Below are 25,069 nucleotides of genomic sequence, written 5' to 3' on the forward strand. Positions count from 1 at the left end.
TCTAAACTTGTTCTTCTCTTCTTGACCTGGGAAAAGCTGGAGGTAGCCGCTATTCACAGGCTGGGACGAGAGGAGCCCCAGGAAAAGCTGGGTGACATGAGGGAGGGCTGGGGAGGCCCCAGGGTGGGCGAGTGAGAGCCACATCTGCCTCCTGCCCTTAGCCCCTGGGAGATCTGGGAGAGTCAGGTGGACCAGCCACCAGTCCTCCCACCACCCAGGAGACCAGCACAGGCCTGGGAGCCCAGGCAAGGCCCTTCCTCTCTGCACGTGGAGGAGGGCTCAATGGCAAGAGTGCAGTCCTGTTACCCTCTGTGCTCTGCACTGCACACTCCCTCACCCCAGTCGCTACCCGTTCTTACCCTGGGCCAGTGAGTGGGCAGTGAGCTAGATCGGGGAAAGGGCATCCTCTAGGGTGTCCTGTGTTCATGCTCAGCTCCCCAGACCCCCCAAGTTGGGGTGGTTTCCAGCAGCCCTCACCCCAGCCACTGATGGGGTCTTGGCCTGAATGGCACTCAGGAGCATCTTTGGGGACTTAGGGGAAGGGGAGCTTACCCCCTGGACAGCCACCAAGGCTGCTCAGCCTTCTGTGCAGACCTTAAAGGGCTGCTGTACAGGGAAGGAAAGGTTAGGAGGGACCTAATTTCCCTGAAGCCTGGCTGTTGGGAGGCAGTGTAGAGCAGTGGCCCAGAGGGCAGGAGGCATAGCTAAAATTCTGGCCTTGCCATTTGGCCCTGAAGCTTGGGACCCACTGATTAGCCTGTTTCTCAGTAAAATGAGGATGAAGATAAATGCCCCGTGGGAATGTTAAGGATTAAATGAGTCACCGTATGTGAGCCCGGCACACAGAATTCAATAAATGTTATTTTCAGATGGGGAACGGGCTGGACGAAAAAGCCTCAGTGAGTAAAATGAGGGGAAGGAAGGAGGAGAATGAATGGACCCAGCTGGGTGGGTGAGTGGAGAAGAATGGGTGGGAGGGAGAGTGGGAGGGAGGAGGACAGGGTTTGTGAAAGACTAATTGAATAGAAGGATGATGGGATGAAAGGTTGGCCCCTCAGACCCCAGTTGTTTGTTTGTGATGTCTGCATTGGCTGGCTGAGAACAGGGGCCTGGTATTATGATACATGTGGATGTGGAGAGGAGTGGGCCCCCATGGGGGCACTGGGTACAGGAAAGGCCTGGGAGGCTGAGGCAGGTGGAGGAGGCCCTGGGGAAGGGCCCTTCCTGGGCAAGACATTTAGATGTGTCTAAGCCACCTGCCAAGGAGGGAGGCAGCCCAGCCAGAGGAGGTGGGGCTCCCTAGGGCTTTCTCTGAATGACAGAGGCCTATGGGAAATATGCTAATCTGCTTTTTTAATAATATGGTTTTTCTCCTAGGAGTGAGAGTTGTTTCTGTTTCTCACCTTTAAAACCTTGAAAGTGCCCAAGTAATGTTTGTGATGTATCTATGGTTCTTGACTACCAGTTAGAACTAGGTCTGTAAAAAAAAAAAAAAAAAGTGCCCAAGGCAGGGCAGGCCTCCTCCACCCCCTGCTGCCCACCGCCCCCTCCAGCATCTGGGCGCTTACTCTGCCCTGTCCTCCTACCTCCACTAAGTCCCCCAAGCCCAGCCAGCGTTGGGCCCTTCTCCCAAAGGACCAACCCTGGGAGAAGAGCAGGGGAAGGAAGCGGGAGGCGGGGGAGGCCAGCAGAGCCTGGGGACCCCTCAGCCTGCCCTCCATGCCCATCTCTGCCTGAGCCCCAGAGCCAGCTCCTGCCCCAGAGCCTCCACTACCCACCCCCCACCCCGATTCCAGGGACGTGCAGACAGGTCAGAGCTGCTCAGGGTTCTCAGGCTGTGAGGAAGGAACCTGCCGCTCCCTAACCCCAGGCCCCAGCCAGCCCACTGTGTGAGGGTTCAGTGAGTGCTCACCCCCCAGCCTCCCCATGGCCCACATTCCTGCCTCTTTTGCTCTTGGTCCTGAAAACCACTGAGGGGAAAGGGGTCTGTCCAATCCCATTAGGCAGAAGGCCCCGGAGGGTGGAGTGCTGACGTGAGCCTTGCTGCTGACGCTGCCAAGGAGGCCCATGCCCGCCCCCCACACACAGCCTGGGGCCGGGACTTGGTCTCCTCCAGCTCCAGGAAGATCAGGAGGGGTTTTTGTCCAGTGACTACCCCGGGGGGCAGCCTAGGAGCAGCTCAGAGGCCCAGACCCCTTCCCCTGGGATGCTCAAGAGAGAAGGCCCAGCGTGACAGCCTGAGCAGCAGTGCCCAGCTCCTGGGCCTGCGTCCTTCCCTGCCTCCACCCTCCTAACTCCTCGTCCTCTCTCCTCCACCTGTCCCTCCCCACATTACCTATTGCACAGGTTTTATGTTCCTTGTTCTTATTTTACAAAGGAGGCCTAACAGAAGCTTTGCCCTTGAAACCAAACCCTCAGCTCTTCCACCTGTAAATCTTGGCTGGCTTCTCCACAGGCTGGTGTCAAGTGGGGGCACCAGGGTCAGCCTGTAGCACCTTGTTCCTCTCAGGCCCCTGGGATGGCCTGCTTGTGGACCCTCCTGGTTGGTCTCCTGGATACCCCCCCCCCACACACACACACCAGTGAGCAGGATGAGAGGATGAGATTTGGACTCTTCACTTTTTTTTAAAGAATGGGTCACCATTTATTGATATGGTCCGTCATGTGCCAAGGGCTTTACGAATGGTCACCTTTTGAAACAGGTATTATTATTGGGTGGGGTGGGGCTCTTAATTTCACAGGGGGGAAAACAGGTTCAGAGAAGGAAAGGGACCTGCTCAAAGTCACACAGCAGTGCCTGGGCTGGAACACAGTTGCCCTGCCTTCTTTTTGTTACACCTTCCATTTCCAAGGTGTGGAGGGGGATATAGGCACAGGTGCCAGAGACAGCTGTGGTTGAGCCTCAGCCCCTCCTACAGTCTCAGGTAGTGACCCAGCCTTCCTGACGTGCCGCCCATCCAGATGGCTGCCACAGCCTCCTCAAAGCCCAGAGTTATTTCATCGGGCCACAGGCTGAACCTGGTGCTCAGTCAGTGCGGGGACCCCGCCCCAGCCCAGGGCCCTGAGAGGGCAGAGCTTGAATATCCCATAGGAGCTGGCACTCCTGTGAAGCTGTGGGTGGGAGGGAGAGGACACCCCTCCAAGGGCAGGGTTAGGGGCCTGTGAAACCCAAGACTCCTGGAGGTCAGTAAGAAGTGGGAGAATAGGCAGGTCATCTGGAATTTTTATTTTTCACTGAGCTGAGAGAGGAAATCCAGCTATGGAATCCAGAGAGAGTTCTACAGGAACAGAACAGAAACTGGCTGGGCCCTGGGCCCAGAGAAGGCCCGGAGCCACCTGGGCTGCTGTTCAGTGCCAGCTTCATCCTTGGCACTAGGCCCCTCACAGCATCACTCAGCTTCTGAGAGCCAGAGCCCACGGTGGCAGCCGCTTAAGGCTGTGGCTGCAGCTGCTGCCCTACCCAACGAGGGCTGTGGGGTTGACTCTCAGGGGCCGGGGAGGCCAAGCTAGAAAGTCTTAGAAATCACCCAGTCCATTCCCATGTTACAGATGATGAAATAAGGCCCAGAAAGGGCACTGGGTTTTAAGGAGAATAAATGTGGAGACTTGAACTCAGGCCTCCTGACTGCTGAGGGTGTCTGCCTCAAGCCCCTCTCTAAGCGCATCTGAATGTAGGTGTCTAGAGGAGCTAGGCACCCAGGGGAGCTGGCCTGTGTTTGTGTTTGCGTGGGCCAGGATGCATCTGCGGCATATCCCTCTGCACATGCCAGGGTCTCTGTGTCCCTCTGTGTGTCCCTCTATGTGTGCTTCCATGTTCAGGAACTTGGGGCCATGGCCAGAGAGGGTCGGGCCTATTCTTACAATCTTGGGAGGCCTTCCCAGGCTGAGTAGGGAGGGTGGGTCCTGAGGGGTAGGGTGAGGAATGGAGACTTGGGTCCCATGGGAGAGGGAGAAAGCAGAAGGCAGATTGGAGCCATGGATGAGAAGGGTCCTGGGGCTGGCCTGGGGCAGGGAAACAAAGCCAAGATGGGCTATGGGTCCCTGGAATTTGAGGCATGCTGTTAGCACTTATGTGGGGCCAGCCCTCTGGTCACCCCCGTGGGCAACCCCAGAGGAAGTAGTCACATGATGTGGCACTTCTCAGCTGATTGCTTGAGGCCCCCCAGTGTGGTCTGGGCCTTGTCCTTAAGTGAGCCAAGGTCCAAGCCAGGGAGACTGGGCAGCTGCCCAAGGACCGAGGCCCTTTCCTCCTCCTCCTCTGTGTCCTCCTCAATCATCTTGGCCAGCTCCCGGGGCAGCTCCACGTCTCCACCTGCCATCTGGATCTGGCTCTCATCTGTCTCATTCTGAAGGGAAGAGGAAAAGGGGTGGGGTGGGGTTGGAAGGCTGTGAGAACCCAGAGTTGAGTGGCAGGGAGGAGGCCTGGGCTGGGTTCCAGGCCCCAAGATTCTGGAGCTCCATGTTCCAGTGAGCTCAGTCCCCCTCCCCCATCCCAGGATCAAGCTTTTGACGCTTGGATATGGAGACCTTGCACTTTTACACCACCTCACTTCACTCTGAGATGCTGAAGGTAAGACACTAGCATAGTGAGTAATGACAACATGAAAATCCTTCAGAGGCAGACTGAGTCAGCTAAGTCGTGTGTTGACTATCATTAACTACACTGAAGGATGTTACCAATCACAGTGAGGGGTTCCATTCACCAAACACCTATCCTGTAGCTGACACCGAGCTGAGTGCTTTTAATTCTCACAACAACCCTGTGAGGTAGGTATTGTTTTTCCCATTTTACAAAAAAGGAAATTGAGGCTCAGATAACTTAAGTAACTTGCCCAAGGTCACACCACTAGGAAGTGAGGGAGCTAGATTTAAACCTATGTCCCTGATTCCAACATCTGTGCTCTCCTTACACAGCACCTGCCTACTGATTGTCATTGCACTTCCCTGTCCCTTTGGGGGCCCTGGGGCTTTCCACTTTATGTCCTACTGAGTTACAGCCAAGTCTGCTCTCTCCTATTGGACCCAGTGTTCCCCGATGGCAGAGTTGTGTCTCTTATACGCTTAGTGCGAGCACTGGAGGAATGACTCCATTCCTAGCTGAGTTTAACTCTCCCTTTGAGAGATTTTCAAAAGACTAGTGTGCTCTGGGGAGTCAGAGGCAGCCACGGGCTCAGTGAACATTTGTTGAGTGAGTGAATGTGACATTCACATATCTGATCTTCCAATTCAAGTGGAAGATCAAGGTCAGGTGTACCGCAGCCTGTGCTTCTGTTTCTCTTCAGAGTCTAGCACAATTCTGGGCACGGGGAGTGGCTTGTGCCTCAGTTCCCTCCTTAGGCAACAGGAGTAGAACACTTACATGGTCATCTGATGCTGCAGTACCTAGGGGAGACATCCTCCTGGCTGCTTGGCCAACCAAAGGGGTTCCTTTGCTCTCTGCAGACAGACTTCATACTCTGGAAGGCAGCAAGGGGTCCGGGAGCAAGTGCAGGCTCAGCATGCAGAGGCTTGATCTCTGATCCCGGTTCCATCACTCGCTGGCTGTATGGCCTTAGCCAAGTCCCTTAATTTCTCTGAGCCTCAGTTTCCTTATTTGTAGGTGTGCATAGTAGCTACCTGGCAGAGTCACTGAGGGGTTAGGTAAGGGTGTGAAGGTCAAGTGCCTGGCCCACAGAAGGTGCTGCCTTCTTTCCACCCACCTCCCTCCCTGGGTGTTCAGAAGCCCCAAGAGATTTCACCTGTGGTAAAATCTACTGCCTTCCAACCCTCCATCTGCCTAGGCCTGACTCTGGGTTGGGTGAGTGGGGGGTTGGAGGAGAGAAGGGGCCTGGAATGGCTCCAGAAACACAAACCTATCAGTCCCCCGAGGACTGGACTACCCCTCAGCGCCAAGCCCTGGCTTGGCGGGCTCCAGTTAACAGTGAATGAATGAACGAGTGAGAGAACCCATGATTTAATCAAACACTCCCTGAGAGCTGCGGCGCCGGGAGCGGGGCAAAGGAGTTCGGGGCCCAGAGCTCAGGGGTCCCGGTGGTGCCTTACAGCCCGGGCTCCTAAGCTTACCTTGGGCAGCCGGTATTTGTCTCGGAAGTGGCTCCGCAGCGTGGCCCGCTCTGCCTTCCTCTGAGTGAACTGCGCGTCCCGCTCCATCCTGTGGGGGCACCGGGGGCGGAATCACTGCCCGGGCTGTGAAAATGGGCGGGGTCTGCGAGGAAGGGGCGGGAAGGGTCTCTGGGTCCTGGCGGCAGTTTGCATCCCTCCTGCCCGAGGGCCTGTATTTTGGGTGCTCGGTGCTCTGACCAGCCGGGATTAGTCTTTACTGCCTCTCCCAGCTATCACAGAGCCCTTTATCGCTTCCGTACCCGTCGCTGGACGGGAGCTATCGGTGCGGGGGTGTCTGTCTGTCTGTCTCTGCGGACCCTAACATATGTCCCTCGCGGTCTCCGACTCGGTCTTTTCCTTTCCTGACAGGTTGTGTCGTGTGGGGCGAAGTATTCAGGACAGACATGGGTTCGCGTCCTGAATCCACTACCACTTTATGTCTTTGAGTAAGTCACTTACCTTCCTCTTTTGTAAAATGGGGATAAGACTTTGCAACTCACAAAACTGTTATCACGATTAAGTGAAATAATAGCTAACACTTAATGATTTGCCATGTTCCAGGCGCTCCGCTAAGCAGTTTATGTGCATTAAGTAATTTAACCCTCATAAATACATAAGGCACGTTTTATTACCATTGCCATTTTACAGAAGAAGAAACCGAGGCACAGAAAGGTTAAGTAACTTGCCTAGGGTCACCCAGATAAAAAGAAACGAAGCCAGGATCTGACCCAAACAGCTTAGCTGTGGAGTTCAGCCCCTAACGCCACCCCAGCTCCCTCTCTGTCCCAGCGTCGTCCTCACACAAGTAGCCTCAATTATCTATGAGTGCCCCCATCTCAGGATCTGTCTCCATGACTGATTGCGCCTCAGCTGCACCGCTTTTCTCAGAGCCTCAGGCTCAGAGGAGCTCCAGCTGGAAGACACAGACGGCTGGGACCAGATCGGATTAAGGGATTACTTGTTTCGTCAGAAACAAGTAATGCACGTGCCCTCACCTTGTCCCAGGCCCCTATCTCCCCGTCCCCCACTCCTTCTGGGCCCGAGTGTGGAGCGGGGTTCTGGGTTTGAGATGGGATGGCTCTGGGGGCAGCCTAGAGGGCGCATCCCAGCCTCTCACCTCGTCTAGAAATGTAGGGGAGGGGCTCGGGGTCTGAGATTGCCCTAAGGGTGGGCCGCGCGGCCCTTGGGGGGTGGGGAGGGCTGCTGGAGCCAGGAAGGGATCCCACTCACTTCTCTTCCACCAGTTGCTTCTGGTACTCCTCATACTCCTCTCGGCTCATGCCCTGCGCTTCGGCGGCCGACTTGTCCCCGTCCCCCTTGTCCTCGCCGCCCCCCAGGCTCCCAGTAAGGTTCTTCAGCTGGCCGCCCACCATGGTCTTCACCATGAACGCCATGGTCTTCGCTGGCCCGGGCACCGGGCGCCGGGTACCACGCGGCGGGCACCCAAGCACGTCCGCGCCTTCTTCAGCACTAGGGCTTACGGACAGCTCCTGCCTGCGGCAGGAGCCCCACGCTCTGCACCGCCCACCGCCCGCCCCTGTCCGGGCCCGCCTCCACCTCCCCAAACCCCTCCTCACAGGGGGCGGGGGGCATGCACGGGGCTGAGGAGGCGGGACCACGTGCTCGCTCCTCACACCCGCCTCCCCCACGTGCCTCCTTCAATGCCAAGCTCCTCTGGGCACTGCTGCCAACGGATTGGGGCCGGCCGCGAGGGGTTCGGGGAGGGGGTCGCTCCCCAGGGGAACGAGCTGTGCTGTTATACGCCCAGCACACAGCTCCCTATTCTCCCGCCCACTTCCTCCTCCCCGGGTAGCCAGGATTTCAGCTGGGAATGCGAGTAGCCGTGGTCCCTCCTCAACCTTCTTTCCAACCCACTGCCCCAGCAGCTGCCCAGAGAGCTTGACACTGGGAAAGGCAGGGAGATCAGAGAGCAGGGAATACCAATTATGGCTCCATGGGTTGCCTCTCAGAGTTCTGGGTCACACGCCTGCCCTGCTGACCCCTGGAGCTACAGGGAGCATCGAGAGAGAGTTGTTCGTGGTGATGCTGCCTGGGCTGGACCAGGAGGCACCACTCCTTGTTCTGGCTGAATTTGGGGACAGAATTATACACAGCTGTGACTCCATCTCCCACCATAGCCCAGGGTTCAAGGCCTGTGGGGTAACTGGTCTTTTGTCAGTCAAGCCAGTCCTTGGCCTCCTTGCCTGCTTGGAGCCCACGCTCAGCTACCATCTAGAAGAGGTTGCCTTCAGAGAGATTAAGGTGAAGCTGGAAGGTAAATGACCATATCAAAGCTTGAGGAGAGGGAAATCACCTTTAATAAGGTTGGAGCTCCCCAAAAGCTAAGGTGTGGGTAAGAGCTGGGTACCCAGAGGCAGAGGACACAGGCCAAGCTCTCCACCTCCCAGACATAGAGTGACTTCCTAATAATGAGAAGTGGACATTTCTTCAGGGCATTGAGGTAGGTCACCCATGTATGCTGGGGGAGAGGGGCTGCCTCCTCAGAGCCCCCAGGGTCCTAGGGACTTGTGGTGCAGGACTCAAAGGAAGGTTGCCTGTGGACAAATAGTCCTGAAGGTTCTTGTCCAGCCCCTGCTTGCTGCCAGGGAGAGAAGAAGTTTACTTGGGCTTCTCCCTTCTGGGCTCTTGAGACCAGTCTCCTTATATTTACGACACCCACCTCCCTGCACTCACTGCACCATAGCACCCCCTGCTCTGGGGCCTTCTATGGCTCCCTTGGCCTGCTCCATCAGTACCACACTTTCCTCCTGGCATTCAAGGTCTGTCCAGGTCGTTCCAGCCTTATGGCCACCATTGCACTCATATATAACACATAAGCCTGTCATCATTTCCACCTCATACCTTTGCTGTTCTCCACATCTGCCGGCCATCCCCTCTCCCACTGTGCTTTTAAAACAGCACACTTCCTCCTCCTCCAGGACCAGCCCAGCGCGCACTGATTCTTCTTGTCTTGAAATACCACCAACAAGGACTGTCCCGTTTCTAAGCTCCTTAGCACACCTTACATCTCTAAGTGTTTCGTTCATTTACGACCACTCATTAAGCAGAAACGGTGACCTCCCCCAACCTTTTAAATTCTCTTTGCCCAGTTTCACAAACTGGTCCCACCCTTTGCTCTACAGTATTGAACTTGCCACTTTTTCTCCAAAAGATATATTTTTTCATGCTTCCATGCCTTTTCTCATGCTTTTTCCTCTATATCAATGCCTTTACTTATCTTGTCAGGCTGGAAATCTCCTAGTGGCCTTGAGGACCCATATCAAATGTCCCTTCCAGGTGATTCCCTGATCTCCCCAAGCTGGCTCAAGTACTTTTTCCTGCACTCTTATAGCCCCTGAGCTTCCTGCCATCATGGCATTGACCACAAAGGACATGACTGTCAGTTACTTGTCAGTTTCTCACATTAGAGAGTGAGTTCTGTGAGGGTAGGACCTAGATGGGACCAGGAGATGAGCAGTCAGTCAGTAGTCTCTATTGAAAAAAATGGGTCCTAACTTGGGCGCTGCTTCTTGCCAGCTGGGGGACCATGCAGGTCCCCCGCTGGGCCTCAGTACCCCCTCTCTCAAATTGAAGTGGCTATGGCCCAGACCCAAGAGATGCTAGGTAGGTGTGGGAAGTCCTGCCATGGGAAGGCCCACCTGAAGTGTACATAGCAGAAGAAGCCTGCAGTCTGGATGAGGAGGAAGAACAGGAAGATTCCAGGCTACAGACACGAGGAAACCCCTGGGGGCCGACCAGGTGGGCAGGAGTCCTTGGCTGCCGCTTTCTGAAAGGAGGAGGGAGGAGGGAGGGGACCCAGAATCTGGGCCACTGTTGGCTTTGTTTCCCTCTCCCAGTGTTGGGGTACCTTGACTCTCATCCAGGGAACTTGGAGAGAGGGCAGAGTACAAAGCTGCCTCCCCACCCCAGATCCCATGGCTCCATCTGTGGGAACAGCTGGGAGGGCCTGGGGCCTGGGATCTCCAGGGGGCCGAAGTCTCTAGAGATAAACAAGAGAGAGAAGTAGAGAGCAAAAGACAGAGTGATGGAGAGGGCAAGGAAAAGAGCAAGACGGGGCGGGGCACAAGGAAGAGTGGACTTCACTGCGAAGCTTTGAATGATCTTGGGCACAGCCCATTCCCGTTTATCTTCTGGTCATTGTGGAAGCTGGGCCAAGTGGTCTCCAGGGCCCTGCTGGTACTGAGAGTCTGTGGGACTCTCCAGAGAGCAGAGAAGGCAGAGAGAAGATGATATCTGTGGGCCTGCATGCCTGTGTGCATGCACACACAGACAGACACAGGTGTGCCTGACAGGAGTCCCAGGAGGGGAGGGCAAAGGCAGGAGGGGCCTGGGGCTGCAGAAGTGCTGGAAGAAGGGGGCTGAGCCCCACGGCCCCCGCTTCCTTGCCCCTCACCACTGGACCCCGCAGGTCCTTCTGCAGAAGGCTCAGGATCTGGGCCAGCTCTAAGAAATGATGCTTGGTGCCCACAGGCAGATAGAAGACCTGGGCTCTTGAGGCCATGTGAGCAGCTGCATCCCTGGTGCAGGGTGAAAACCAAGGGAAAGAGCTCATTATCCCCTCTGATTGCGCCCAAACTGCCTAACCATTTCTCATAATCCCCAAAGGCAGCACCTGGGTGAGAAACAGACGCCATCCATATGGCTCCTTTTGGGGACTGGTCTTTTTAACCCCAGAGCTTCTCCTCAAGACAGCTTTAGCTCAGAGAAGCATCTCCCTAAAGCTGTCTGTCTCCACCCCAGGCTCCCTGGGCTCTGCCTTCAGTCTCTGGCCCCCAGGGATTTAGATCCTCTTCCTCATCCCATCTTCCCTCCCCCAGGCATCTAGATGTAGGGAGGAGGGCTGGGGTTGGGGTGCAGCCACAGCATACAACCTGAAGCCATCCTCCTCCCATGGCATCAAGGTGACCCCCTGCCCCCAGGGCTCTATGGGTAACTCCAGAGGCCTGGCCTAGAGAGGGCTGCTGGGAGGCCGGAGGAGGGTAAAATGAAGTCATGGACTGCCCACCCCCCAGCTGGGCCTGATTTTGGTTGTGCTCCCTCCAAGAACCCCATCAAAATGTTCCCTGCTGGGACTTCCCTGGCAGTCCAGCGGTTAAGACTCCGTGCTGCCAGTGCAAGGGGCGCGGGTTCGATCCCGCATGCCGCGTGGAGCGGCCAAAAAAAAAAGTTCCCTCCTTCCAGAAGCTATCACTGAAGGAAGGCTCAAATTTACTAACCCTCCTGGGGTGAGAATGTCTCAGGGAGTTGTGCTTAAACTAGGAGTTTCAAAATTTTCACTTGATTCAGTTAATTTCAGGTCAGTTCAACAAACCTAACTCGGCCCGTAGCCCCTCGCTATGCTGCAAACTTTGTGCTGGGTGCTCAGGAAATGATGAAAGGAATAAAGGATTAATGGGGGGGGGCGGTCTTCAGGCAGAGAAGCCAAGTTGGTGGATGGAGACTTCTTCCTCTCCCCCAGGATCCTCATCTCCCTGTGCCCTTACCTCATCTCTTGCAGGTCTTGGAGCAGAGTCCGCTGTCCACGGAGTAGGGCACTGACCTTAGCTGAGTCCTGCAGGAGTGCCAGCCTCTTCTCTAGGGCCCAGGACACAGCCCCTCTCTTCTCAGAGTTCACCTTCCCCAGGGATTTGCAGCCCTCTTCCTTCTAGAGGCCTTACCCCATTACCTGGGCCCTCCTCATTTGGGATGCCTTAGGTTTATCTAACCCTCTCCACCTGAGCTTCTGACTCCCGCCTCCTCTCAAAGCCTCTCCTTGAGGATGGTGGTTTCCCCCTTGACAGTGGCCAATTGGGAGCTTTCTCAAAGTCCCTCCCCTTTCCAGTAGTGGTTCTGCCCCGAAAGGAGGCCAGTCCTCTCCTCCCCACTTCCCCCAGGGCACAGTCAACTCCCGGTGCTTGGGTCGTTGGCCATCTCTCTCAGGGGTGGGTAGAACCTGGCAGGGGGAGTCCTGGGCCTGGCCTTGGAGTGTGGCCTCCCTCCCCTCTGCCCCACTCCAGCAGCCCAGCCTCAGCTGCTCTGTCCTGAGGACATGATTCAAACCTAGAGCTGCCAGAGCCCAGCAAAGCTCACAGGAGCCGCTGGCCTCTTCTGCCCAGCATCTAACATCTTGACTGAGCTCAGCTCTCAGGCCCCAGGCTGGGTCTGCCATGGGACATGACTCCCCAGGGGAGAAGCCAGGATGGCAGTGGAGGGGAAATGAGGATTCTGAGCATTCAGCAAGCGTATGTGAATCAAATCACACGTGGAGCTACATGCAAATAAACACCCGGTCTATTTCTGTCACTTGTCTGGAGACCCACATCTAAATACGTGGCAACTCGTTCCCGCAGCCCCAGCCGTGGGGCTGTGAGCCTTCGCTTGTGCAGAGCCGCCCTCCTGCCCATTCCCCTGCCTGGCAGGTCCGCCCCATCGTGCGACCTGCAGCATTTCACCCCTGCCCTCCGTTCCCTCCAGACCCTGGGGGAGACTAGTTCCCCAGTACGGTGCTTGCTCCTCTTTCTGGACAGAGGGAGCGCACTGGTGCCATCAGACCCAGTGCCCGTGGGGCTCGGCTTCTCCAGGCCTGCAGGCAGCCCCTTGGATGCCTGAGGGGCCACTCACCCAGGCTTCCTCCGGCCTGGCCTGGCCTGGGGACACCAGCTGCTTCTTCCGTTGCCTCTCAGCCTGTGCCAAGTGCTTGGAGAGACCCTGGAGAGCCTGCAGAATCTGGCTGTGTCTGTGCAGTGTCTCCTCCAGGGCAAAGCTTCTTCCCCCTGGGGATAAGGGCAGAGCTGGGACAGGCAGCCGGCAGCTGGGGTGGGGCAACAGATCCTATCTTTCGAAGGCTTCTTGGAGGGCCAGAAAGGTGTGGCTTCTGCCTCCAAGACTCTCCCCTGGAAAGAGGTGTTTGGGCGGTGGGGCAGGGACAGGACGCATCACCTGGGCCCCAGAGCCTGCTTACATATGGCCTCCTCAGGCCTCCGTGTCCCCACTGGTTAAAGGACTCCTGGTTTGAAGGGAAGAGGATCCTGTGACCCTCAATCGAGCCCTTGCCCCACCTGCCCGTTCCCTGGGTCCCTACCCTCTTCCTGGACTTCACAGTTCGGCTTTGGAATCATGTCCTCCTTGGTGCCCAGGACCAGCCTTGCCCGCAGCCCTTCCAGCTGCCTTGCCAGGCGGAGCTGCTCTGTCTCCAGGAAGGGCTGCGGGGGAGGCTGGAGGAAGAAGATGAAAACTTAGGCCCCAAACCCGTGGGAGATCTGGGGGCTGGGGAGTCTCCTCACAGGGCCTCCCACAAGCCCAGTCCCCCTCCCTGACCAAACATTCATCCCAGGATGGGAAGACACCCCCACCCCGCTTGTTCTCTTTCCCATACAGCTGGTTCTCCTTCTGCCACCAGGCCCAGAACATTCCAGTCCTCCCAGGCCCACTGCACTGCCGACCCTCACACCCTTCTCTCCTGCTGCAGCCCAGACCCCAGCAGCTCTCTCAGGCCTCAGGCCTTGGTCCATGCCACTCCCTGTGTTCTTCCAAGCTCATCTTTGCCATGCGGTCTTCCCTGCTCTCCTGGCTGGTTAGGACGCCTCTGTGCTCCCATAGCTCCTAGTCAGGCTGGGAGGTCCTTGAGGACAGACAGGGCCTGGCTCTGGGTCACCTCTGGTCCCCAGCACTGCCTAGCACAAGACTTGGCCTGAGCAGAGCTCCATGAGCCGGTAGAGATAAGGGTTGGAATGACAGGTCTGGTAGCTGGACATGAGAAGAGCATCCGGGGAGGGGAGGGATCCCTGGGCTGCCTCTCCCCCAGCCCTACCCCCAGGGAAGGCCCAGGGCCAGCGCTACCTCTGTACCCGGCTCACACAGACTGAAGGTCAGGAAGGACATCATGGTCATCTGGAAAGGGGGGTAGAGAGGGAAGGTAGCTCCCACCCGGCAACTCACTCACTCAGCCCTCTCTCCCCAGCCTCCATTATGTTCCTGGCAGGCAAGAGATCTGGGTGACTTTGGGCAGCTCTGACCCTTGTCTTGTTCACTTCATGGGAAAGGTGTGAGGATCAGACCAGCAGATGGGTGGGCTGTGAGGGTTGACCCCCACACAGAGCCAGAGGGGGGCCGCCAGTGAGTGAGAAAACTGGACCGTCCTGACCTAGAGCCATGACCACAGGCCGAGCAGCACCCTCAGGCCACCACACAGAGGCCACCTCCTCCGCGTGGCTCTGACCATGTCACTGTCCTCCTCAGCAACCTTCCAGGGCTCCCCAGCTCCCAGAGTGTAAAGACCAAAGCCCTGTCATTCCAGGACTCCCACCTCTGGTTGCTCCCTGCTCCCCAGCTGAGTTCCTCCACGGGTTCTCTGTTATATCACATCCTTTTGCTCCATTTCTCTAAATGTCCCTTGCGGCTGTCCCTCTTCCTCTTGCCACACAGCTCCCAGCTAGGGGCCCTCACCTGCCAGGGTGCTGGTGGCTGCCGAGACCCCAAAGAAACCTCCAGGGGCCAAAAGCAGGGGCCCCACATCGACACAGACCTCATCCGGGTCGCTGGGAGTGAGGTCACTGTTCAAGGACACCTGAGGGGCACAGAGGGTGCGGGCCCCTTGCAGAGGGAGCCCACTCCTCTCCCCTGACCCCGGCAAGGGGATTGTCCCCACCTGACTCACTGGCTCCCCTGGCCCGGAAGGCGGGCAGCAGCTTGGTGTCAGAGTGGTGCAGAGGGGCTCGCACACCCGGTCTCACGCCAGCCCTCCCAAGCATGTGCTCAGGGCCAGTTGGGAGTCTGTGTAGGGAGGAGGATCCCTGGGGTGCTGCCTGCATGGACCAGGGACAGTGTGTGGTGTCACAGGTATGTCTGTGGGGTCATGGGCATTCAGAAAGCTCGAGCCCTGTCATCTGCACTCCCTGCCTGGTGAACCCACAAAAGCAGGAGGGGAGACTCACACGCAGCCTCTGCCCCCAGTAGGTGATCTGTGCTCTGAAGGGGTAAGGCCGGTTCCGGAAGTCCTGGTGGCAGGAGCCCAGCACCCGGCTGGCTCCATCCCTGTCGGCACTTGGAATCCAGCCAGGCCACACAGGACCCAAGGCCTAACCAGCAGGTGTGGTCCCAGAGGCCGTTCTTCCCAGGCCTGCAGTGCCAGCCACCCCCACTGGTGCAGGACCTGTCCTTGCTGTCTAGCTCGAGCCTCCCTTGCTGTCTTCTGCTCCTGTAGCAGAAGAGAGGGGAGCGGGGAAGCAGGCCTTGCCTGGCAGAATGCTGGGACTCGGCCCTCCCTGGGACTCCTCCCTAGGGGGCAGAGCCTGGACCAACAGTGGGGTTTCCACCCCCAGTCCCCCGGGCCTCGTCCCACGGGCTTCCCTCTGGGTATGGCTTCTCTTTCCTTTCCCTTCTGCCAAGCTTGGCCTGCAGCAGGACAGACAACACGAGACTCATCCTAGCAGCCAGGGACAGTGTGACCAGCCTGCCTCCCCCGCAGGGGCGGTGCCGCTAGCTCTGGGTGTTTGTTAGGAGTGTTGAGCCTGAGACGCCCTGAGTCTCTCTGGGCTCATGGACACGCAGAAGCTCTCACACCAGAGAGCCTGTCACCACTGCCTTCAGCCACGAGGGAGGTGGCGCGGGGCAGGGGAAGGGCCGTGTGACCCGGGGCAAGTTACCTCAGCTTTCCAAACACTAGTTTCCCCACCTTTAAAATGAAGATAATAATTGAGATTCCCTCATAACATTGTTATGAGGGTCAACCAAGTAATGAATGTGAACTACTTGGTGCTGTGCCTGGCGTACAGTAAGCTCAGGTCATAAACGTTAGCAATTACTCTAATTGTTACGAGCTAGGGGATGCCTGCCGAGAGACACTGACGAACTGGCCCAGCTACTGAGGAGGCAGCCTGGCTCAGGAGGGATGGGCAGCCACGTCATCTGAGAGAAAGGGACGGTGCAGGCAGGCAGCTGGTGCGGGAAAGGCGTGGACACTCCATGGGCAAATCTGCCCTCGTATCTCAGCTCTGTGCACAACGGTGTGACCTGGGGCAAATCACTTCCCCTCTCTGGGCCTCGGTGTCCTCACCTGTAACTGGGCACTAATGATCCCCACTTCTCAAGAGTGTCAATATGAGATGATGTGAGTGAAAACACTGAGCATGGGCCACACCTCGCCTCATTTCTCTGCTCCCGCTGTCTGGGGCTGTTGGGTTGAATGAGTTGAGGACTCAGTGGGGGGTTCCCAGGAACAGCAAGCAAACTCTGGTCCCAGGCCCCGGAGGAGGAGGCACCTCTGGGACCGAGTGGGAGGGAGTCCCAGGGCAGTGCCATCAGCTTAGATGAGAGACCAGAAAGGAGGGCACCGCCCTAGGAGTGGGGCTCCTCGCCAGAGGCCAGGGCAGGGGCATGGTGGGCAGAGTGGGTAACCGCCAAGCCCCTGGCAGCGCAGGAATGGGGTGCGGGGCAGGCCAGGCGGGGCCTTACCCAAGCGCCTCGTAGGGGTTGTGCCCATCACTGGCCAGCACACGGATGGCAGGGCTGTTCTGTGTGGGAGGCGACAAGCAGCCTGGGCCACGGGCACAGCGAGGAGGGGGAGGGTGTGGGCGGGACGGCGGGCAGGAGACCATGACTCACCTGGGTGTCCTCAGCTGAGGAGTCGAAGAGGGTCCCAATGCCGTCCCCCGAGTCCAGCGCCCCCAGGACAGAGCCTACTTGGCCCCTGCCCTGGGTGTACCACACGGCCTGCGGGTCCCCAGCTGCTCAGCTCAAGGGTCCCTGCAGGACACAGGAACCCTGGGCTCACCACCAGCCCCGCTGACTCACCCCCTCTACTGGACCTCGGTGGGGCCACTCACCATGCCCTGGGCTCCCCGGAGCCCTGGCCCAGTCACCCTCATCTGCATTTCCACCTCCCAGGCAGAGAAGAGGACAGGGGTCCTGCTCCACACGGCACCATTCCAGTTCCGCATGGCTGGGGCCAGCCGTACCTCCTCCGGGCCTGAGATGGCATCTGCGGACCAGGGCAGCTCAGGGCCTGGGCCCCACCAGCCCCTGCTCCCCCATCATTCTCTCTCATTGGTCAAGGCTGGGCTCCAGGAGGAGGAAGGAGGTAACATCACAGCCATTAGATAACAGGCTGGCTAGTCCGACACAGGAATCCACCGAAGAAGTGAGACCCCAGCACGGCTGGATGGGCCTTTGCCAGGGGAGGGCAACGGAGGCCAAACCCACACAGAGCACTTGCCCCGCATTCTCATGTAAGCCTCACCACAGGCCTGTGTGGCCTGCTTTTATAAGACCCCCTTTTATAGATGAGGAAGCTGAGGCTCAGAAAAGTTAAGGAGCTAAGTGAATTGGAACTCAGCTCCGTCTGACTCCAAAGTACAAGCTTTTTCCGCCATGAGACAGATTTGTGTCCAACCGTCTGTGTTTCTCAGATGAGGAAACAGAGGCCCTATGAGGGAAAGGACATGCCTGAGACCACAGAACACAGGGGATCACCTGGAGAGAATAACCACGTGGACGGTCAGAACTCTAGACCCTGAACAGACACTTGGGTGTGTCCAGATGCGGCTGGGCCTTCCTAATGGGGGCACCTAGGGGACATCTCAAGGTGGGGAAAGTATGAAAGCGAAGGTGGGAACTGGTCTGCGGGACTGAGGAAAGGGTGAGGGATGGAGTGAGTGTGAGAATTACCACTGGTGTGGGCGGGGTGGGGGAGGAGGGAAGAAAGGGGTGAGAAACTGAGGCAGGCTTGGCAGGAAAAGGAGAAGGGTGATCAGAGGCCCCGCCCCTGCTGGCTCCCCTCCTCTGCGGCCTGCCAGCCTGGAACGTGGCCCAGGGCCCAGTCCCTGCCAGCCGTTCTAGAGACTGATAATCCAGCCTGTTTGCTTGGCAAAGGCCAGAGCTGGGGGCAGGGAGGCTCAGAGGCTGCAAGGCCAGGAGTGCCTCTGGAGTGGCGGGCGGGAGGCAGAGATTGCCCACACCTGCCACCCTTCTGTGCTCTGCCTCATGTGGATTGTTCATGGGACCTCCCCCTAGACTGTGGGCTCCTTGAACCAGACTCAGCTCTATGGCTCTGGGCTGGGCACACAGGGCACCGGGTGAGTCTGATACAAGGAGGAATGAATGAATGGACAGTGAGCATATCACTGGGTGGCCTTGAAGAACATACCTCTGCTCCCCTATATGGCCTGGGACACCCCAGACTTGGCATGGCCCAGAGCGTGAGTGTGGTATGGGCCTTGCCATCTTGGCCCTCAGGCATCCTGGCCCCGAGGCAGGGCCTGGCTCCGGGCTATGAGGAACAGCCCCCTCCTTGGCTTACCTCCTGTGTCTCTGCGAGGGAGGACTGGGCCTAAACCCTGCCGAGAGGGCCGGTCTTCTTAAAGGGATGTTTGTTCTGGTCTCAGTTAGGAATCATGCTGTTTTTCAGAAATTTCATCTGACAGACACGGAAATACACAATGGATCTGCTCTCTCTCTTTGGTTTGTCTGCTAGGAGGCTCTGAACCAGATCCACGGCCCAACTCTGAAGGGTGGGCAGACTTCACAGCTTATGTTTTGGCAACAAGCCACATTCTTGGACTCATTTCAGGACTCAACCCTAAGTCTTATTCTTCTTGCTCACTCCTAATTTAAACTCCTCTGTATTGCATAGGTCCTTATAAGTCCTCCAGAATCTTTTTAGAACAAGACCAAGCAGAAGAGAGATTCTTCGTAGGTCTGGATTTAGAAGGCCCTGGATACAAAGTATGGGCTAAGATGCTCTCATGCTTGCTTCCACCCAACAAACATACAGGGCAGGGCTGGGGCCCTCTCTGGCAAAACAGCTGGCCATGGGGATGCCTCCCTCCAGGCAGCCCCCTAGTTCTCTTGGACAGCCACAGACCCAACAGCGTGGAGCCAAAGTGTAGGTTGCTGCTGGTCCAAGTTGCCTGGTGCCTGTGTGTCTGGGACTCATCCTATGAACGTCTGTGTGTGTGTGTGTGTGTGTGTGTGTGTGTGTGTGTGTGTGTGTCCACAGGTCCAAGAGGCAGGGTGAGGGGTCCTCCAAGGAGGGGTAAAAAGAGAAGAGAGGGCTTCCCTGGTGGCACAGTGGCTAAGAGTCCGCCTGCCGATGCAGGGGACACGGTTCGTGCCCCGGTCTGGGAAGATCCCACATGCTGCTGAGAGGCTGGGCCCGTGAGCCATGGCCGCTGAGCCTGCGCGTCTGGAGCCTGTTGCTCCGCAACGGGAGAGGCCACAGCAGTGAGAGGCCCGCGTACCGAAAAAAAAAAAATAAATAAATAAAGAGAGAAGAGAGAAGCCCCAGGGCAAAGAAGAGGAGAAGCAGAGAGGAGAAACTGAGGCTGCTGGGTGGGGGTGGGGCTGTCGTGGAGCAGCAGACAGGTCTGGGAGGGGTCCTGGGCCCCTGGCACTGGCTGCCCAGGCCTGGCCCCATCTTGGGCAGTGGCTGGTACTGGCAGGCCTGCTCCCCACCAAGTCACAGCCACACAGAGCTGGTCGGCCCCTCCAGTGTTCCACCCTGGGCATGGCTGGCTCCCTTACCTCCGTGATGGCTCCAGAAGGGTATTCCAGCCCCAGGCAATGCCAGCCTTGGTCCTTTGAAGCTGAGCTTGTACTCAGATCTTCGCTGAGGAGGGTGGCCCCACTCAGGGCGGTGAGGGTCCAGGAGTAAGAGGAGGAGGAGAGGCAGAGCAAGGGATCCAGGCCACGGACCACCAGCATTGTGAAAGGATCTGGTATCTGGGCCCAAGGGTGGATTTGCAGCTGGGAGGCCAGGGAGGGCCTCCTGGGATGGGGCCAGGTGGGGAGGAGCTGGGATGGGCCAGGAGCTGGGTTTTGGCACTGTCCTCTCCCCACCTGCCCAGCACAGACATCCTGTTCCTTCTAGGCTTGACCTCAGGCCCCGCCCGTCACTTCACCTCCAGCCTGACGGGCAGCCCGACCTCTTGCCAACCTGAGCTCTGCCCCTGCTCCTCGTCTCAGGCCATCCTTCTACCTCCCTTCTGCCCCAGTGGCTGTGGGGCCTCAGGGGTCACTGGGATGGGTCACCCTCCGCAGCTCTGACTTTCTTCCCTGCCTGGGATGGGCCCTTACATCCTGCCTCCTTCCCACAGATGGATGTCCCCACTGTCTGGCCATTACCTACCCACCCCATCCTTCCCTATCCTGCTCTCCCTGCTGCAATACTCCGCTCTCTGCCATATTCCCAAACGCTCATGCCTCCAAGCAACCTGGTTTCCTCAACAAATAAAGTATATGAAAATAGAAAGGGAGTCTTAAGAGACAGAGTAAATAAATGCAATGCATAGACCTTGTTTGGAGCCTAATTTTAACCAACTAAATGTGGGAAAAATGAGACAACTGGGGAAATTTGAACAATGGATATTTGATTAAATTAAGGAATTCTTGTTAGAATTTTTAGGAGTAATAATGGTATTGTGGTAGTTTTTTTTTTTTTTTTTCTTCTTCTGGAGAAACATACTAAAGCTTTACGGATGAATTGACGTAACATCTAGGATTTGCTTCCAAATATCCCAGAGCTTGAGGGGAACAGGGTGCGCATGGCACAGGACTGACCTTGAGCTGATGACCGATGAAGTTGGGTCGTGGGGACGTGAGGCTTGCTTATGTTCTTCTCTCTACTTTTATCTGTTTGATAATTTCCATAATAAAAAAAGTTTTTAAAAAGTAAGAAATCCTATATTTCAAATATTTTCATCCAAGTACATTTTGGTTTTCCAGAGTAGCTCGTTTGCCAAGATTTCTGGGTAGCTGAAGTTTTACTGTACTTTGTAAACCCCCAGTAGGATTACGATTCTGGAGCTCCACAAAGTAATTAAAACCAAGGCTGTAAATGGAAAATTTTAGGACACGCTAAAAGAAGAACTTCATTTCTCTACACTAAGCCCTCAGCTACCTCCACCTGCTCTCCCGCTTCACCTTCACAGCCAAGCTGTGGAAAGGTGGGCTCCCCTCCAGCCCTGCTTCCTTACCTCCCCCTAAGCCCTTCCAGCTCCTGCCCTCCCCACCTCCGCCTCCCAGGAAAACTGCTCCAGCAAGTCCTGACGATGCCCGTTCTCTGTGCTTAGCAGACAATTCTCAACACGGTCTCTGCAACGTGAAATGCTGTGGACACCCCCTCTCTTCCCCCTGCTCTAAGAACCCCTGCCCCAGGGCTCACCTGCCTCTCTGCTGCCCTGGGCCATCCCAGGAGCTGCTTCTTGGTCACTGTTCTCCCTCCGTGGCCCCTTACGGGTCACGTCTCTCCTCAGGCTCCACGTGCTACCTGGCCAAGCTCGTCCACGTCCATGGCTTCAAGCACCATTGCTGTGCCCATGATCCCCAAATCTCTACTTTCAGCCTGGCTTCTCCTGCAGCCACAGCCCCGAATGAATGTCTAACCCTGGAGTAGACCTCTCTGCTTGGATGTCTCAAAGGCCCCCAGACAGCACGTCCAAACCAAACTCCTCTTCTCCAACCCCCGGCACATCCTCCTCCAGGGCTGAGGGGAAATGGGCGGCACCACCCACCTTATCAAGCTGGAGACTGGAATCCCCCCAGATCCCTTCCTCTGCCTCATCCTCGCATCAGCCACCAGCAAGCTCTTCAATTTGCTCCTGCCACTCATACTGTTACCTGATGCTTCAATCTCCCCAAGCCTCACTTTCCTTATCTGCAAAATGGAGATAACAATAGCGTATATCTCCAAGAGCTGTTTGGAGGGTTACGTGAGGTACTACATCCATTAGAACAAGGCGTGACAGAACTCAGCTCCGTAAAACACCGTGTTCATCTTCCTCTCCACTTCCTACCAGCTTCCCTAGTCCAGGCCACCATCAGTCACCTCCTGTCTGGCCTCTCGGCCTCCCCACCATCTCCCTGTCTCCACTCCGGACACCACCACCCTGTTGCCAAAATCTTGGCTCTCTGTGCACCGATGCCGAACAGAAATACGGAGACAGAGTTACGGAGGAGAAAGAGCGAGCGGCTCATAGTTCTTGAGGCGCTAGACGACTGTGTTGCCTCTTTGCCTGGCAGAGAAATAAAGCCACTCTTTCTTTCTCCTCTATAACTCTGTCTCCGTATTTCCGTTCCGCAGCGGTGCACAGAGAGCCAAGATCTTGGCAACAACCTCCTCTAGCCAGACTGCAGCCAGAATGATCTTTCTGAAGTGCAGATCTATGTCACTCTGCCCTAAATCCTTCAATTGCTCTTGGTCATCTTTGCATAAAGTTAAACTCCTTGAGGGGCCTGCAAAGCCAGGTGGGGTCTGGGCCCCGATTTCTCTTCAGCCTCACCTGCTCCCAAACTACACCCCATGGCACCTTATCCCGGCCACACTTAAGCACCTCACCGCCTTTGCCCAGTCAGTGCCCTTCCCTTGCCAGGATCGCCCCACCCCGTACCTGACTGCTCTCCACACGTCTGAGAAGCCGCCCCACGCCTCCGTCCCCTGCCTCACAGGCTCAGTGCTGGTGGTGGGCAACATCCACCAGATTTCTGGGCACCGAGCTGAGCCCTGAGCGGATTCCCCCAGGTCTGTAAGCTCCTTGGGTGAGAACTCTGTCTCGCTCATCTATGACATGCCAGTTGCCAGTAGTTGCCAGTAGAGCACAAGGGGAGGATGAGAGAGAAGAAAGAGGGGGAAAATAAAAAACCGTAAACCAAGGGAGAGAGGGGAGAAGTAATGAAGGAATGGGAGCAGGAGGGGGGCTCACATGCCACCAGGTAGAAGAAACATCCCGTTACCTGCGCCTGCATTCCCGCAGCACCCCATCAGCCGGAACTTGCCCCTTTATTCTTTTTTTTTTTTTTTTCGGTACGCGGGCTTCTCACTGTTGTGGCCTCTCCCGTCGCGGAGCACAGGCTCCGGACGCGCAGGCTCAGCGGCCATGGCTCACGGGCCCAGCCGCTCCGCAGCATGTGGGATCTTCCCAGACCGGGGCACGAACCCACGTCCCCTGCATCGGCAGGCGGACTCTCAAAACCACTGCGCCACCAGGGAAGCCCGCCCCTTTATTCTTGCTCGTCACACTTGGTGCAATTCTCCATTATGACGCCTGCCTGGCCCCTCTTGTGGCCTCACGGCCACAGGCATCTTTGCGTGTTTCTGAACCTGAACTGGCTTCCAGACCAGCTAGTGAGAGCCTATTGTCAAAGTCCACCCTGATCCCTGCTTTCAGTGAAGTCAGGTTGGTAGCATGAAATCTACCCTGGCAGAGGGTACACCATGGACACCGGCACACTATACATCAGAGCTCCCTCCCCCACACCTGCCCTAGACCTGAGTGTCAGACATTTACCACTGCGTCATTCCCTCTCCTTGGCAGTCTCACCAGGACAGTCCCTCTCCCATCGCAGACCCACTGCCCCTTACGGTCTGGATTCCAGCTGCCCGACCTTGCTCTAGGGAAGGTTCCACCTTCAATCACTACCATGACCTCCCCTCTCTATTTTCCGCCTCCCTCTCAGTATGTGGACGCTATCCCAAGGTAAACGTCCTTCCCTTTGGCAGTCAGATTTGCTCAAGCCTCTGCTGCCTTAAATATCCTCTCACCCCCTCTCCTCTTCATTACCGCTAGGCTCCTCCAAAGATTGTCTACCTTCCCGCATTCCTCGCACCTCCTCTAGCCACTGTGATCTGGAATCCACCCCCAGCAAACTCAGGTCTTGCTAAAGTCACCAGCAACCTCCTTGTGGCTAACACCTATGGCAGGATCAGTTCCCCTCTCCAGTGATTTCTGGGAAGGAGGGACCAGCTGGCTCCTCCCTCTTGGTATGCTGCTACCCACTCCCTTACCCTCCCGTTCATCCTTCTGACGCTGCCTCTTCTGGGAAGCCCTCCCTGATCTACAGTCAAGGCCCGATTCCCATGATGTATGTTTCTTTCACAGCACTTATCAGTTTGTAATTGTCTATGTGATTGTCTTCCCCACTGTGAACTCCACGGGGTCTGTTTTGCTCACTGCTGACCCCCAGTCCTACACACAGCAGGTATCCAAATATTTGTTGTTGAATGAAGTCTAGTTTTAGAAAAACGAGTCTGGCTGTGTGCAGAGAGAACGGACTCGGGGAGGCGAGGAGTGGCAACACTGGGCTGTGGGAGGTGATGGTGCTGGACCACGGTGGGCCGAGGAGCTGCAGACGCGAGGCGTACTGCCAAGTCAGCACTGCCTGGATTTCAGGGCTTGCTGGCTAGGAAAGGCGGGCACGGAGTGCCAACGACAAGGGGAACCCCACCCCTGCTGCCTGTCTCAGTGAATGAGGTGAGCCTCCCCACAGCCCTCAGAGGTTCCACACTGACCACTGGCCCTGGGGAACCCGAGGGGAGAAAATCCCATGGCTGGTCCGCATTCTCCATCTGTGCCCCACAAGGTGCGGTGGGGAAGACCCCCCCACCTTGGCGTCCTCAGGCACGGGGCTGGGCACACACAGGGCTGGGGACGGGGCGGCAGTGCTACATCTTAGGCGGACTGTGAGAACCACCAGCGTATCAGAGTCTCCCCTTCCCCCTCCCACTCCAGGTCACCATCTCCTCTGAAGCACCAGACGTTTATCCTGCCTCCTACCAAGGGGAGCCCATCTCCAGCTGGTCAGGCCTGGCTTTCTCCCCGGTCCGTGGCTCCAGCCCTCCTCGTGCTGAGGGCCTGAACAACACGGCAGGAGAGGCGGCCGGGATGCCCAGGCATCACCCTGTGGACGGGACCCAAGCCCGGGGCGGCCTCAGGGCCAAACCTGCCTGGCAGCGGGACACTGGGAGAGGCGGGTAGTGAGAGCTCTCCCATGGCAGACACAGGACACTCGCTCGTGCAGCTGACATAAGGCGGCGGCTACATCTGCCCGCGGTGCTCCCCACCCCGCCCCACTCACAGGGCAAGCACAGCCTCACTCACAGAGACAGGGGGATGGACAAGATGGCACGGGGATGGGAGGCCGGGTGGGACAGGCAGGCTCGGCGGAGGAAGCGCCGAGACTGGGCGGCGGGGTCCTC

At 57.1% G+C, this 25,069-nt stretch overlaps 2 protein-coding genes across 2 annotated transcripts; both read right to left on the reverse strand.

Moving 5' to 3' along the window:
• Nucleotides 1–2,640: 2,640 nt before the first annotated feature.
• CPLX3 (complexin 3) lies at nucleotides 2,641–7,609 on the reverse strand. Its single transcript, XM_030874974.2, has 3 exons — nucleotides 7,333–7,609; nucleotides 6,064–6,151; nucleotides 2,641–4,346 (listed from the first exon to the last, which is right to left on the reverse strand). The coding sequence occupies exons 1-3, from the start codon at nucleotides 7,494–7,496 to the stop codon at nucleotides 4,122–4,124; spliced, it is 477 nt and encodes a 158-aa protein (XP_030730834.1). The 5' UTR covers nucleotides 7,497–7,609; the 3' UTR covers nucleotides 2,641–4,121.
• Nucleotides 7,610–8,312: 703 nt separating this feature from the next.
• Nucleotides 8,313–17,054, reverse strand: LMAN1L (lectin, mannose binding 1 like). Its single transcript, XM_060293457.1, is given in 13 exon segments — nucleotides 8,313–8,694; nucleotides 9,758–9,889; nucleotides 10,517–10,640; nucleotides 11,607–11,767; nucleotides 12,724–12,875; nucleotides 13,184–13,316; nucleotides 13,942–13,981; nucleotides 13,983–13,992; nucleotides 14,548–14,668; nucleotides 15,036–15,135; nucleotides 16,555–16,613; nucleotides 16,705–16,812; nucleotides 16,926–17,054. Coding segments are annotated over 13 exon segments (1,380 nt in total). The 5' UTR covers nucleotides 17,040–17,054; the 3' UTR covers nucleotides 8,313–8,568.
• Nucleotides 17,055–25,069: the final 8,015 nt, after the last annotated feature.

This window comes from Globicephala melas, chromosome 2 (assembly GCF_963455315.2).
Source record: "Globicephala melas chromosome 2, mGloMel1.2, whole genome shotgun sequence".
Classification (NCBI taxonomy): Eukaryota; Metazoa; Chordata; class Mammalia; order Artiodactyla; family Delphinidae; genus Globicephala; species Globicephala melas.